The sequence below is a fragment of the Lemur catta genome, chromosome 3 (assembly GCF_020740605.2).
Source record: "Lemur catta isolate mLemCat1 chromosome 3, mLemCat1.pri, whole genome shotgun sequence".
Lineage (NCBI taxonomy): Eukaryota > Metazoa > Chordata > Mammalia > Primates > Lemuridae > Lemur > Lemur catta.
Window position 1 is genome coordinate 60,648,125 of NC_059130.1, and position 12,722 is coordinate 60,660,846.

A 12,722-nucleotide genomic window follows, 5' to 3' on the forward strand; every position below is an offset into this window, starting at 1 on the left:
TAATGGGATTGTAAATAAGACAGACAAGGACCCTGCTCTAATGAAAAAAGAAAAATATCAGGTGGTTATGGCAGTGTGTAGTGATACGATAAGAAATGATGGATGGCTACTTTTAACTTGGGGGTCGGGGAAGGCCTCTCTGAATATCAAAGAGCCAGACATGGCAATACAGGGAAAAGAGTGTTCCAGTAAGAAGGAACAGCTAGTGCAAAGGTACTAAGGTAGGAGAAAGTGCCACTTACTTGAACCCAAAGTGATCGAGCGTTACTGGAGTGTAGTGGGCAGGGGAGAGTAAAGAATGAAGCCAGAGCAGTGGCAGGGCCAGAAGTCACAGAGCTTTGTAAACCAGGCCAGGGTGCTGGTTTGTAGGCCCAGGTCATATTTGCACACATGTAAATGAAATACAAAGAAATAAGGCATTTTCACCTCTTTATCACAATCTTTGTAGGAACTGGTGGTAAAGACTCTGATTGTAGCAGAACCTCATGTCTTGCATGCATATCGAATGTGCAGACCTGGTCAACCTCCAGGAAGTGAAAGTGTCTGCTTTGAAGTCCTGGGGTTTGATATTTTGCTCGACAGAAAACTAAAGCCATGGCTTCTGGAGGTAAGGCATTCTTTAAGAAGAAAGAGAATGTATCACTGTATTAAAAGAAATGTTCTTTAAATGTGTACTTGACACAGTCGTCCCATTCACTGACCAGAATGAGGCCTGAATTGAGTATGTGGGAAGTAGAGAATGAAAATTCAGGGAATAGAACAGTTCTAAGAATGAATCAATGTATGTTTGACATTACTTTTACCAAATTAGCATCGAATGAAGTTCTAGGCCAGGAATTTTGAAATGTCAGTGTGGAGCTGCTTTCATTGATTTGTTGCTCACTTGCTCTACTATTTTCTCAACCTCTTGGCTTGTACCACTTTGTGAGTTCTGGAGATTGTCTTCCCTCTCTGTGGTACCTGGGCCTCAAGACCTTGCCTGCAGTGTGTCTCACTTTCACATTCAGGCTCCAGTTGGTTCCTGAGTCAGTGTTCAGTATCAGTATCCAGCACCGCGGGTGGCACATGGGCACGTGGGCTCCCCCCACGCGCAGCCTGTCAACTGTGTGCCTTCCGGTGTGCTACCAGTCACTGGTATGATGAGAGTTATCATTAATTTTCTTTGATTTTATATAAAAGATCACTTAAAAAACATGGAATAATATAAAGGAGAAAATAAATATTATCTGTTTAAGATTTTTGTATCTTTCTTGCCATATTTATACTTCCAACCATATTTACATTTATGTTACCGAGAAGAAACCTTAGAACTCATGTGGTCCAGCTGGACCCCCTCCAGCAATTCCCTCCAAGCTCTGTGTTCTGTGAGCATAGAACCTTCCCATGGCCACTGAGATACTGTGTTTAGGAAACTTTATCAGAAAAATAGCACATATCTCAACAATGTTTACTGAATCAGTTACATTTTAAGGAATACATTGCTACAGAAGATGTAATTAACAACTACTTTTCATTTTAAATTAAAGTAAAATTTAGAAGTTGGAAGTTGCACCTGTATTATCAAGGTTTGCATAAGCAAATTAAATGAGTGGTAGGTGAGATAAATATATCCAAAATATATTTTTTAGGACTATACACTCTTCCAATTTGAGGGCCAAAGATCTTATGTGTATGTACCTGTGTGGGTGTGTGTGTATGTTCATCTACTTTGAGAAAATAATGTGTATTCTATCTCCAAGTAAATGTACTAATAGTTCTCTCTTTTGGGTGTTCAAATTTGTTCCAGCCTGAGCCCTAGAGATAACATAAATGTGAGGAGCTTTGCTTATCCATTGCTTCTTGCATTCCTTGCATATAAAAACACTTGACTATGCCCTATGGACTCTTCATCTTACTAAGGCCTGAGATTTTCTTCCTTAGATTTATTACTTTTTCTGTAGTAATCTTTTCCAGTTCTTAGCTGTGTTTTCTTGCACCCCCGTTACTTGTCTTTTCTCATTGATGGGGTGGGGAAGAAGTAAAGGCACATGCATAAAGAGGAGAGTGGGGAATAATGACTTTATCGATATCTTACCTTTTTTTAAAAAAAGCGGTTGATTTATTGGAGCTTTCCATTAGCTTGCTAAATCAGATTGACTGAATGGTTGAATTCTGAATTTTTTTTAAAAGGCTCAAAATACCATTGTTTTCATGAATGTTTCTTCATTCTTTATTCTCTCCTTCATCGTTTCCAGATCAATCAGAACCATTAAAAATCCACAGTAACCAACAGCTGTGAATAATGAACACTTATATTAAAACAGTTCAAAGAACCTTATTTAGATCTTGCTTTGTGTTTTGCTCTGAGCTGAAATTGTAGTGATGCTAATACACGTTGTTCAAAACCTTTTGGCGCCATCAAGTGGAATAAAGTAGAAAGTGCTTCTGAGAATGTGATAACTTAGTTAACTACAATAATTTCAGGTAATGATTGTTAGTGGCAAAATTACAGAAATTTTCAAAAAGAGAAAACATTTTTAGGGAAAAACACAGAAATTTGGTAAAGTATGAATATACTACCAATATTTTAAGTACCCTTAAATTAAACAAGGACCTAGTAAGTTATAGTTATTGTGCTGGGTCGTGGGGATACAAGAAGAATAAGACAAGAATACTTGCCCTGGACTAGTGGTTATTCAGATGTGTGTTTTATGATAATAATTATAAATATTAGTAGGAAAACATGGAAGTAGCACAAATAATAGCATGATTAACCTCTCTGTATACATGTGGTACATGTGTATATTTTAGAGTTTAAAAAAATCTTTGCAAACAGAACACCTGGGCAGAGTTTTTAGGGCTGTAGAAGGTGGGGTAGGGGCTAGGGGATGGCAGAGATAAGGTAGGGGTGGGGAAAAGCCATGGGGCAGAGGGAACAGCACTTTCTTAGGAGCATATCATCTATTATGGATACTTTGATAGGTGCATAAAACAAATGTGCTGTTTTGCCAAAACTACTGTTTTGAAGAGTTAATAATAGTATTCACTAATTTAAATATTTTCTAATAATTTTCATTTTTGCTTGCATTACAAACTGCTGAATTTTAAGATTCTAACATCTGCTGGGTTTTGTCTGTTTTAGAATCAGGGTAGGAAATGAGAACCAAAGAAACTATCAACATTGTGGAGGGGAATTTTGGCTGGGTAGAACATTGTTTAACTTTTAGTTTCCTCTGTCAGCCATTTGTGGTTCTTCATTTATTTTTTTCTTTACCTTTCTCATAAAATTTTTTTAAAAAACAAGAACAACCTTCAATGATAACCTAAATTGAAAAAAGTTTTTCTGCTTTTCTACATGCTAGTTTATCTTATGTGGGTACGTTTCTTCATAGACCAATTTCTTTTATAGTAGAGGGAAGAATTTGAAATAAGTAAGAAGAAAGAGAGAGAGAGGTTGTTTTATACTAAGACCTCAGTACCATTCTGGAGGAGGGATATGCCTGGCAGAATTCCAGACCGCAATTTGGAATGGAACCCCTAAGGAATTCTATAAAGATAGATAACATTCCAGTGAACAACTTAATCATCAGTTCTGAAATGTCTGGCTTATTATACGTCTTATCACATGTAGTAGCAAAACTATCTATTACAAATTCCAGAGATTTGAATCAGTATGGTCACATTTTTTGCATATTACTTTATACTTTCACTGCACTTCTAAGGGTAAGTGCTTAGAGCTTTGAAGTAACAGATTAATAAACTCTCTTTCTCAAATGGACCCAGAATAAATGTGGGTTCTTGCAATTTTCAAGCTATTTTCCTCTCCTTGAGACTGCATCAGAAAGACAGGAATATGTCCATCACCTTCTAAATCAGAAATCAACAAAGGAGTCAAAATACAACATGACATATCTCTATAAAAAGAGTACCATGCATCCATCGAAATGATGGCATGATGAAAGATTTTCATGGTACATTGTTAAGAGAAAAACTTGGATTATAAAATAAAGTATGATTAGTATAGACATGCATTTGGAAGGTAAAGTGACTATTTTATATATGTATACATAGAAAATATCTGGAATACTATTTAACAAATTGTTAGCAATACAGTAAAGTAGTGGGATTAGAGGTAATCTCTTGTTTGTTTTGCTTCTTTTTACTAATGTTTTTGCAGTGAATTTATGACACGATTCTAATTAGAGACATTGTATTCCTGGATGGTTTCTTTGGTATAAAGTGGTATTTCCTCAGGTGTCAGCTGTAGAATGCATGCTGTCAGTTGTTTTGTCTCTTGTGGTGATGGATTTGTATAATGAGGTCTAGTAGCACACATGTTTTTGGCGATAGCCTAAGGGGTTAGTTGGTGGTCAAGAAGCTAAGCTGTAGTTTTTTCTCAGCAGTGTTCTAACCCACTGATTTAATTGATTAAGTAATTTTCTTAAACATCTGGTATTCACTACATTTTCATAACAACAAAAACCTAACAACAACAAAGACAAAAACAAAAACTCCAGCTCTTGAAGTGGTAGAATATTTTATAATGGATTTCAGGATATTTGTACAGTTAGTCCTTATTTCTCATCTTAATGAATTCCTGGAAATGATGTCAGGTAGTAGAACAGCTCATTTATTCCCATTAGTCCTTATACAGCTAGAAAAGCTCATAGAGGTTAGTCCTCAGCTTCCCTGAATGGTATCTTCTGAGCAATATAGGCAATTCCTTTTGAAATGAAAATTGAGGAATTATTGTTTGAGCCATGTAGAAAGAAACAAAATTCATCTTTTAGGCAGCAGTAGATTCATCAGAAAGATCAAGAGGGCACTGATAGTATCTATATTTTAAATATACACATGTATATAATTATTACTATTTAATATATTGATTACATGAATATCACTTACTGTTACCTTTTTGTTAAGATAAGTCACTTTTAACTTCCCTAAATTGAAAACCTAGAGTGCATGGAGTGATGGGTTGGAGAAGAGTGTTGAGGAGAGAGAGGCCAGATAAGGCTGGCAATGAAGACCCTGAACTAAGGCAGCGGGGGAAGGAGGTGGTGCTAGCAGTCAACTCCTTGCAGTTCCTTGACCTAGGCTGATGGGGAACAGAGCTGGGCAGTGGTAACTGGGCCATGTAAAGCTTTGAGACTTATTGTGGAGTCCTATTGGCTAAAGATCTCACATTAGATTAACAAATATGTATTGAATATTTATTGACCTTCCAACGTTTGGCTACTCTCATTGTTTTCTTTGTAAATTTCAGATTAATCGAGCCCCAAGCTTTGGAACTGATCAGAAAATAGACTATGATGTAAAACGGGGAGTGTTGCTCAATGCACTAAAGCTACTAAACATCAGGTAAAGTATTTCCTCCATCTTGTCTCCACATTTGGTATAGATGAATCATTTGTACATGAAGTTGCCTTGTAATCTTTTGTATTTTTGTGTTCTGTATTTTTAGTTTCTTGATTCCATTCTTTAAACCCATATGGCTTTTTAAAAAATACCTTTTCCCCTTTTCCTGTACGTTGCTTTTCCTGCTTCCCATATAATACTCCGTACCTGCAGTAAATGTGATTAAATTACAGTGTTGGCATAATTATTTAGTATAGAGTATGAAGTTGCATTGGAGAATATTTTAGGAGACCCTCTAGATTGTCTGCTTCATCTTACAAGAAGAAACTAAAGCACCGAGAAGTCATTCTGGAAAATAAAAAATCTCAATTATGGATTTCCTACCTTTCTGTCCAAAGGTCTTCCCACTATATCATGCTGCTTGCATAAGCAAAAAAGAGAGACAGTTGTTCAGTGAGGGTTAACTTTCCCATTGAATAGTATAGACAGAGAGGCAAGTAAAATTTAAGAGAAAACTTGGTTAGTGTGGGTGGAGGGCTGGTTGCAGTATACATGATAATGGATTTCAAATACTTGAAATGCTATTATGTGGGAAAAGCTTTTGGCTCATTACAAAAGAAAGTTGTTAGTCCTTTAACTGAACTGCTTCATGAAATAGCAAGTTCTCTGCCATTATAAGTGCTAAAACGGAGCTTAGGGTATTGGATTAAAGGAACGCAGGTCATTTAAACTCAGAGATTCTATGATTTCAATTTATTCTAATTGTCATTCAAGAACTCTAGAAGAGTTATGGGATGCTTCCAAGCACTTTTTTAATCTAAGATGTTTCCAAGCATTTAGCAGGCACCTAATGAAGAAGTAGCTTTATGTGGGCAGCATAATTTAAAAAAGAGATGGACATATAAACCTGTTCAGAAATTTTCATATGGCCTCTTCTTTTGCCTGATGGAAGATTCTCCCAAAAGAAATGAGTAGAAAGGAAGGAGATGTAGAATGAGAATTTTTTTTGTTTACCTTATACAAGTGCCTTAGGTATTTTAGATTATTTAAGCAATATGCCAGACATTTTTTTTGTATACAAGTTTACTATTATTGTTTAAGTAAGCCTTGTGCTTAGTTTTTTGTTTTGTTTTGTTTTTTTGGCATGTCTTTTCACTTTGCCAATTATGATGCCAGTTCAGGACATTATTTGTGGGTGTTTTTGGTCTTTTTAAATGTGAGGTATATACAGTCTAAGCATCAGAAATTTCACAGAAATTTCTCTGAAATTCACAGTCAGAAATAACACAAGCCCATGTGTTAGACTTGAGTTTCAGCTAGGTCTGTGATGGGCACATCATAGGAACATAAGAAAGAACTAAGAACACTGGGAAAATTCTTGCCGATTTATTAAATATTATAGGATTAATTTTCATATGGAATTTTAATTTTAGACAGAAGAAACTGTTCTGTGATTCCAGAAATCCCGTGTATGTTTATTTTAGTCAGACTATTGGAATGGTCTTTTTTTCATTATCTTTCTGCTCAAGAACCTAAGTATTTAATAGATTTCTATTACCAACATCCAGCCTAAGCTGCTTTCATACTATAACTTAACCTTAGCTCTTCCATCTTATTTCCTGTTTCCCTCCAACCCAAACTGCTTTAGGTAGGCTGATTATCTCATTATTTTTCCCACACAGCTTGCCCATTCGCAGTGATGATTTATTCTGTTCCCTAGCCTGAATGTCTTTCTTTACTGCCTGTGACTCAGATCCCATCTCTTATTATGATATCTTCCTTTTGGTCCAAATTAATCTTTCCTTTCTTTGAGCTCCAGAAGGAATTATAGTCTGCATAGTATGTGGCTTATCACTTTGTTTACTGTCTTACCCTCTACTGTTTTACCTGGGCATGGCTGATTTTTCTTTTCAATTTGATTTAAGCTCCTTGAAGTTGAAGAGTATATACATTTGTATTCTTCACAATTCGTAGTACAGTACTTTACTTATGGTATGACTCCATGTGTATCCCCAAGTGCATTTTGTAAACATGTGCTTTTATTTTCAAGGACATTTGGAAGAATATAGATTCCTCAGGATGTTCCATCACAACTGCTGTGAATACAGAACCTCACATGGGGCGGATTAGAATTGATCCCTTTGTACTTGGATGGCAGATACAATTTGAGTTCAGACTCAAGTAACTTTTTGAAACATTAGGCTTGGGGTCTTCAGAGACAAGAGAGCATGAAAGGGGCTATATGTAGAACAAGTAAAAGTTCTTTTTTACTGTAATAAAAGGAAAATCCAATTATGTTGTAGTGGTATTCCTGGGTTGATAAGACGAGTCTTTTTCCTCTGTAAGTATTCTATTACGATCATTAAAATAGAGTCTAGAAAAGACATTCACAGTCCCATGAGTCCCTAGGTCTGAAATACTTTTTAATTAGATTAGATTAAATTAAATTACTTTTCCTTTATTTAGAACTAATTCATGAACTACAGGCTTGCAGCATTTAATGCTACCCTGCCCTTGAACTTTTATCCTTGCTGGACTTCTCTGACACTAGCCTCTGGGTCACTAATCACTTAACTTTGATCATTCCTCTGTCTGCTCCTGTGATTTCTCTTACTTTCTGTTCTTACCTGTCATTTTTTTACCGTTCTTGCCTCAGCCCTCTTTTCTCCTTTGTCAATCTCATTCACTTTTGTGGCATCATCTATGAGTCTGATCCTGGAGTTCCTAATCTACACATGAATGTAGTGAGGGCTAGTTTAGGGTATCTCTCATTATCTCTGACCCACTCTGGAACCCTAGTCCTGCATTTGCAGTTCTCTGATGACCATGGGCACTGGATGCTTCTGTTCTAGTAAGTGCTCAATAAATGCACAGTGAATGAGTGAGCCAGCAAGTAAATAAGTGAATGAATGGATGAAAGTTCTGATGACACTTAATTTCAGTATGACCAAAGTTGAATTATTTTCTCTTTCAATCATGTTCTTCTTGCTGGGCTTATCGCCTTTTCTCTGCTAACAATGGCAAATATCTTCTACCTACAAGGTATAAATCTAATAATTCATATGTATTTACTGTAGTTATGAGATACCAAAGGGAGATACAAAAATTAATAAAATTCCCCCTTCTTAAGTAGTTCAGTAATTAAAAGGGAAATATATATGCTCATAGCACAATACAATGATAATCACACAAACCTAGTTTTGTATTTTTCTTTACTTTGCTAGTTAATGGCAAAACCATCCACATAAAAGGCCAGGTTAGAATACTGGAAGTTATCCTTAACTCCCAGTATTACCAATCAACCAAATTGTCAAAGTGATTTATGACTATCACTTAATTTTTTCTCTTCATCTCCAACTTATCTTTGTTCTGGACTATTTTATTGGCTTCCTTTCTGCTTCTACCACTAATCTCCACCCCATTTTGCAGCTTCCACTCTGTTGCTGTGTGAATCACTCAACAAGCATTTACTGAGTGTCCACTAATACTGCAGTAGGTGCTTGGAATTCAAAGCCTCCTATGATTCCCAGGTTTCTGGCTTGGATGACTCATTTAATAATATGCCATCCAATGAGATAAAGACGATAGGAGAGAGAGAAGCTTAGTGGAGTAAGTGATGGGGCAAGGTAGAAAGAAAGAGAGATTGCTTGTGGAAGTGTCTGCTCCTCATTCCTTTGTGAGCAGGAAAACATTCATAGCACGCTACATTAAAAAAGTTCTCAGGGCTGCCAACCTTGCAGTAAAGGGTGAGTTATAGTATATTTCTCCTACAGAAAAAAAAAAAAAGAAAGAAAGAGAGACATAATTCAATTTTAAACATGCTAATTTTGAGGGGCTTTGAGACAATGTTAAATGGAAAATTTGAAATACAGAGCCCCAGGAGATAGAGATATCTATTTGATTGACATCCGTGTATAGATTGCAGTTGAATCTAATGAATGAGATCACACAGTTGGAGTGCATATTTTGAGAAGACAGGCCAGGACAGAACCCTGAGGGGTGCCAACATTTGAAGAGAGATTTATAAACTCTGATATGCTGATGAGATTGTTGCCACACTGCCAGATACAGTTTAAACTCCTTTACATTACATACAAGGCACTTTTTGATCTTTAGATTATATACGAGACACTTTTTGATGTGGCCCTTGCATCTCTCTCCAACCTTATCTCTTCTTGTTCTTTTTTCTCTGCTTTGGAATTGATTTTTCTAAGAACTTTTTGTGGTGCTGTTTCACATTTATATGCCCTTGCACTTGTTCTCATTCAAATATTCATTCACCTTTGTCCCTTTGGTATATGTCAACTCATTTTTTTGAATTGTGATAAAATACACTTAACATAAAAGTTAACCATTTTTACCATTTTTAAGTGTATTTAAGGGGCAGTGACATTAAGTACATTCATACTGTTGTGCAACTATCACTACCATCGATCTCCAGAACTCTTTTCATCCTGTAAAACTGAAATTCTATATCCGTTAAACATTAGCCTCATTCTCCTCTCGCCTAGTCCCTGACAACAACCATTATTCTGTCTGTCTCTATGAATTTGAGTGCCGTACTCTAAGTATCTCATAGAAATGGAATCATATATTTTCATTGTTTTGTTATGGGCTTATTTCATTTAGCATAATGTCTTCAAGTTCGTCCATTTTCTAACATGTGTCAGAATTCCCTTCCTTTTTAACGCTGAATAACATTCCATTGAATATATATGTGTACCACATTTTTGTCAACTCATTCTTAAAACCTAGCCTAAGCCTGAATTTCTGTTTGAAACCTTTGCCAAGGCAAGTTTACTTCTTCCCTTGTGCTATCACCATATTTACCATCGCATTTTAAATAGCACTCATTGTACCCTACGTAGTTATTTATATGCCATTGCCTCCAGACTGTCAGCTACTTGAGAGCAATGGCCCTGATTCTCTTTGTATCCCCAGGGCCATATGAAGAACTAGCATAAAGCCGGGCGCGATGGCTCACGCCTGTAATCCTAGCACTCTGGGAGGCCGAGGCAGGTGGATTGCTCGAGGTCAGGAATTCGAGACCAGCCGCAGCAAGAGCGAGACCCCTGTCTCTACTGAAAATAGAAAGAAATTATCTGGCCAACTAAAATATATATATAGAAAAAATTAGCCGGGCATGGTGGCGTATGCCTGTAGTCCCAGCTACTGGGGAGGCTGAGGCAGTAGGATCGCTTAAGCCCAGGAGTTTGGGGTTGCTGTGAGCTAGGCTGATGCCACGGCACCCACTCTAGCCTGGGCAACACAGCGAGACTCTGTCTCAAAAAAAAAAAAAAAAAGAACTAGCTTATAGTGAGTAATAAATAAAGTTTGTATTGAAGACAATGTTGGGGGGCACTTCATTCAACCACTTGTAGAAAGATAAGGAAGTGTGAGATAAAGCAAAGCATGTTCATAGAACTTCCAATGGTTCTATATTACTGGAACACAGAGAATGTGAAACATGTGGTTAGAGAAGTCCCTTGGATGGAATCCCAGGCTGTAATGAGTAGTGAAAAGGACTGGAGAAAGTGGTAATCAAAACTCCTTAGGTCAGTGCATGGATATAGTTAAATGGAAACACTAAAGAAAACCTTAAATGAATGGCAATATTTGGCTCTTTGGTTAGATTTTATTCTAATCTGTGATGTAATTGCTGAGAGTCCTTAGTACTAATTTATGTCTGTATTTATAGACATGGAAACACAGTTGTTAAAATGATAATATTCCTAAAGGCTAGAATATGGGAGCATCCTTTTTAGAAAAATGTCTCAGTGTGGTTGGCTTTTCTTTGTTTCTAAATGTGAAGTAACATCTGTGTGTACTTACTTTTGCTACTCTTCTCTGAGTGTGTTTGAACTGTTTGTATGTTAGCATCTTTATCTAGGAGTGTCTTGTTTGCTGTGGATATGCATATAAATCTATGCTTATTTCTTTCACAGAATACTCATGGCATCTCAGTCATTTTTTATTTTCCCTTCCTCTTTGATTTTGTTCCTCCTTTTTGCTTCCTCCATTTCTTTTCCTTATTGATTGTTTTGTCTTTCTTTCTCTATATTCTTTTTATTTCTACTTCCTTTTCTTCTCCTCTCTTTCTTTTAAAATGAATGCTATATAGAAATGATCATTCCAGATAAAATAGATATGAAAAAAATTAAAAATTAAGAGCTACCTAAACCATGACATTTCCTTTACCCTTAACTGGGGAAACTCAGAGCCTCATTTGTATTAGTCATTGGAAGTACCAGTGGAGTCACTAAAATCAGAAATCTTGATGGCATTGCAAGTGCCTCCCTCTTTCTTACTCCTTACATTGAATTAATCATCAGAACATATCCATTCTTCCTCAGAAATGGTCTTCTAAACTGACTGTTTTCCTCTAATCCCTCTGTGCTTCCCTCATATTTTATATTTGTTAATGAAATAGTGTCTTGTCTTAACTGCCTTCTTCCTTTGTCATCCTCTTCTAAGCCACTGTACATACTGCCAAGGGCATAATCTTTAACACACGTAAATATAATTGTGCCCTCCTATTTTTAAAATTCATGCCCTCCTTCATTGCTCAAAGTTAAATTTGAGGCTCAGTAGCATAGTATTTAAGCCCTTATGATAAGCTGAGTTTCTTGCATTCACCCATAGCTCTAGCTATCCTGAATGATTTGCAATTTTCTGGGCATGCTTATTTATTTTCTCAAATTATTCCTTCTACCCTGACCACCTGTTAAACTCCAGACACTCAAGCCTCAATGTTGTCATGAAAGAGAAAGAATCAGTTTTGTAACACTTCTGCAAGTTCCCGTTGTGAAGGTGCTACATACTTGAGGCAAAAGAACACTATTGCCTAGGGCCTTGGCCCCATATTCTCAATGCAATCTCCTGATGAATTGAGTGGGGCGGTTTGTAAACCTAAGCACTTCTTTACCTCTCAACTCTAGAAGCCGGCAAAATAGCTTCTTGTCCTCTCTCTGTTGGTTTTAGTCCCTTCTCTGGGCCCTACCAGGGTGATGAGAATAAAAGGCATGGAAATGTAAGCTCAGGGATAAGAACTCTTTTTTCCTAAGGGTGAGAGCAAAATTGGCTTTGCTTTTACCCTTTTTTTTTTTTTGGAATACATCTGTTCCTGCTCAGTCTTTCGTGGTAAGAGTGCAAGTTGGAGAGGTTAAGGAGAAAAGTCCTCAGGCTTATCTTGTTGCACCAGCACGGCTGGGAAGAAAGAGAAAGAAGTTCATCATCCCACAACAGGACTTGTCCTGTAAAAATCAGAGAGTTATAACTAAATTTTCATGATTGGGCAAAAAATGAGAAGGACAAAGATATGTAGATATCTTTGAATAAATGATGATTGTTAGGCTGGGATTCCAGTCAGAAATAAAAATGTATTC

At 36.7% G+C, this 12,722-nt stretch overlaps 1 protein-coding gene and 1 non-coding gene across 5 annotated transcripts in view; both read left to right on the top strand.

The window, feature by feature from the left end:
• The window catches only part of TTLL7 (tubulin tyrosine ligase like 7), an 86,334-nt gene that overhangs the window by 28,862 nt on the left and 44,750 nt on the right, over positions 1–12,722 (top strand). For all 4 annotated transcript variants that reach the window (XR_006734132.1, XM_045547665.1, XM_045547668.1 and 1 more), the window contains 2 exons: positions 449–607; positions 5,246–5,340. Coding sequence is in view for 3 of the 4 variants with exons in the window: in XM_045547665.1 (XP_045403621.1) it covers positions 449–607; positions 5,246–5,340 (254 nt within the window). In the remaining variant the exon portion in view is untranslated. The remainder of the gene's footprint in view (positions 1–448; positions 608–5,245; positions 5,341–12,722) is intronic.
• LOC123636331 lies at positions 8,981–9,112 on the top strand. Its single transcript, XR_006734510.1, has one exon. It is a non-coding gene; the product is annotated as a small nucleolar RNA U109 (small nucleolar RNA).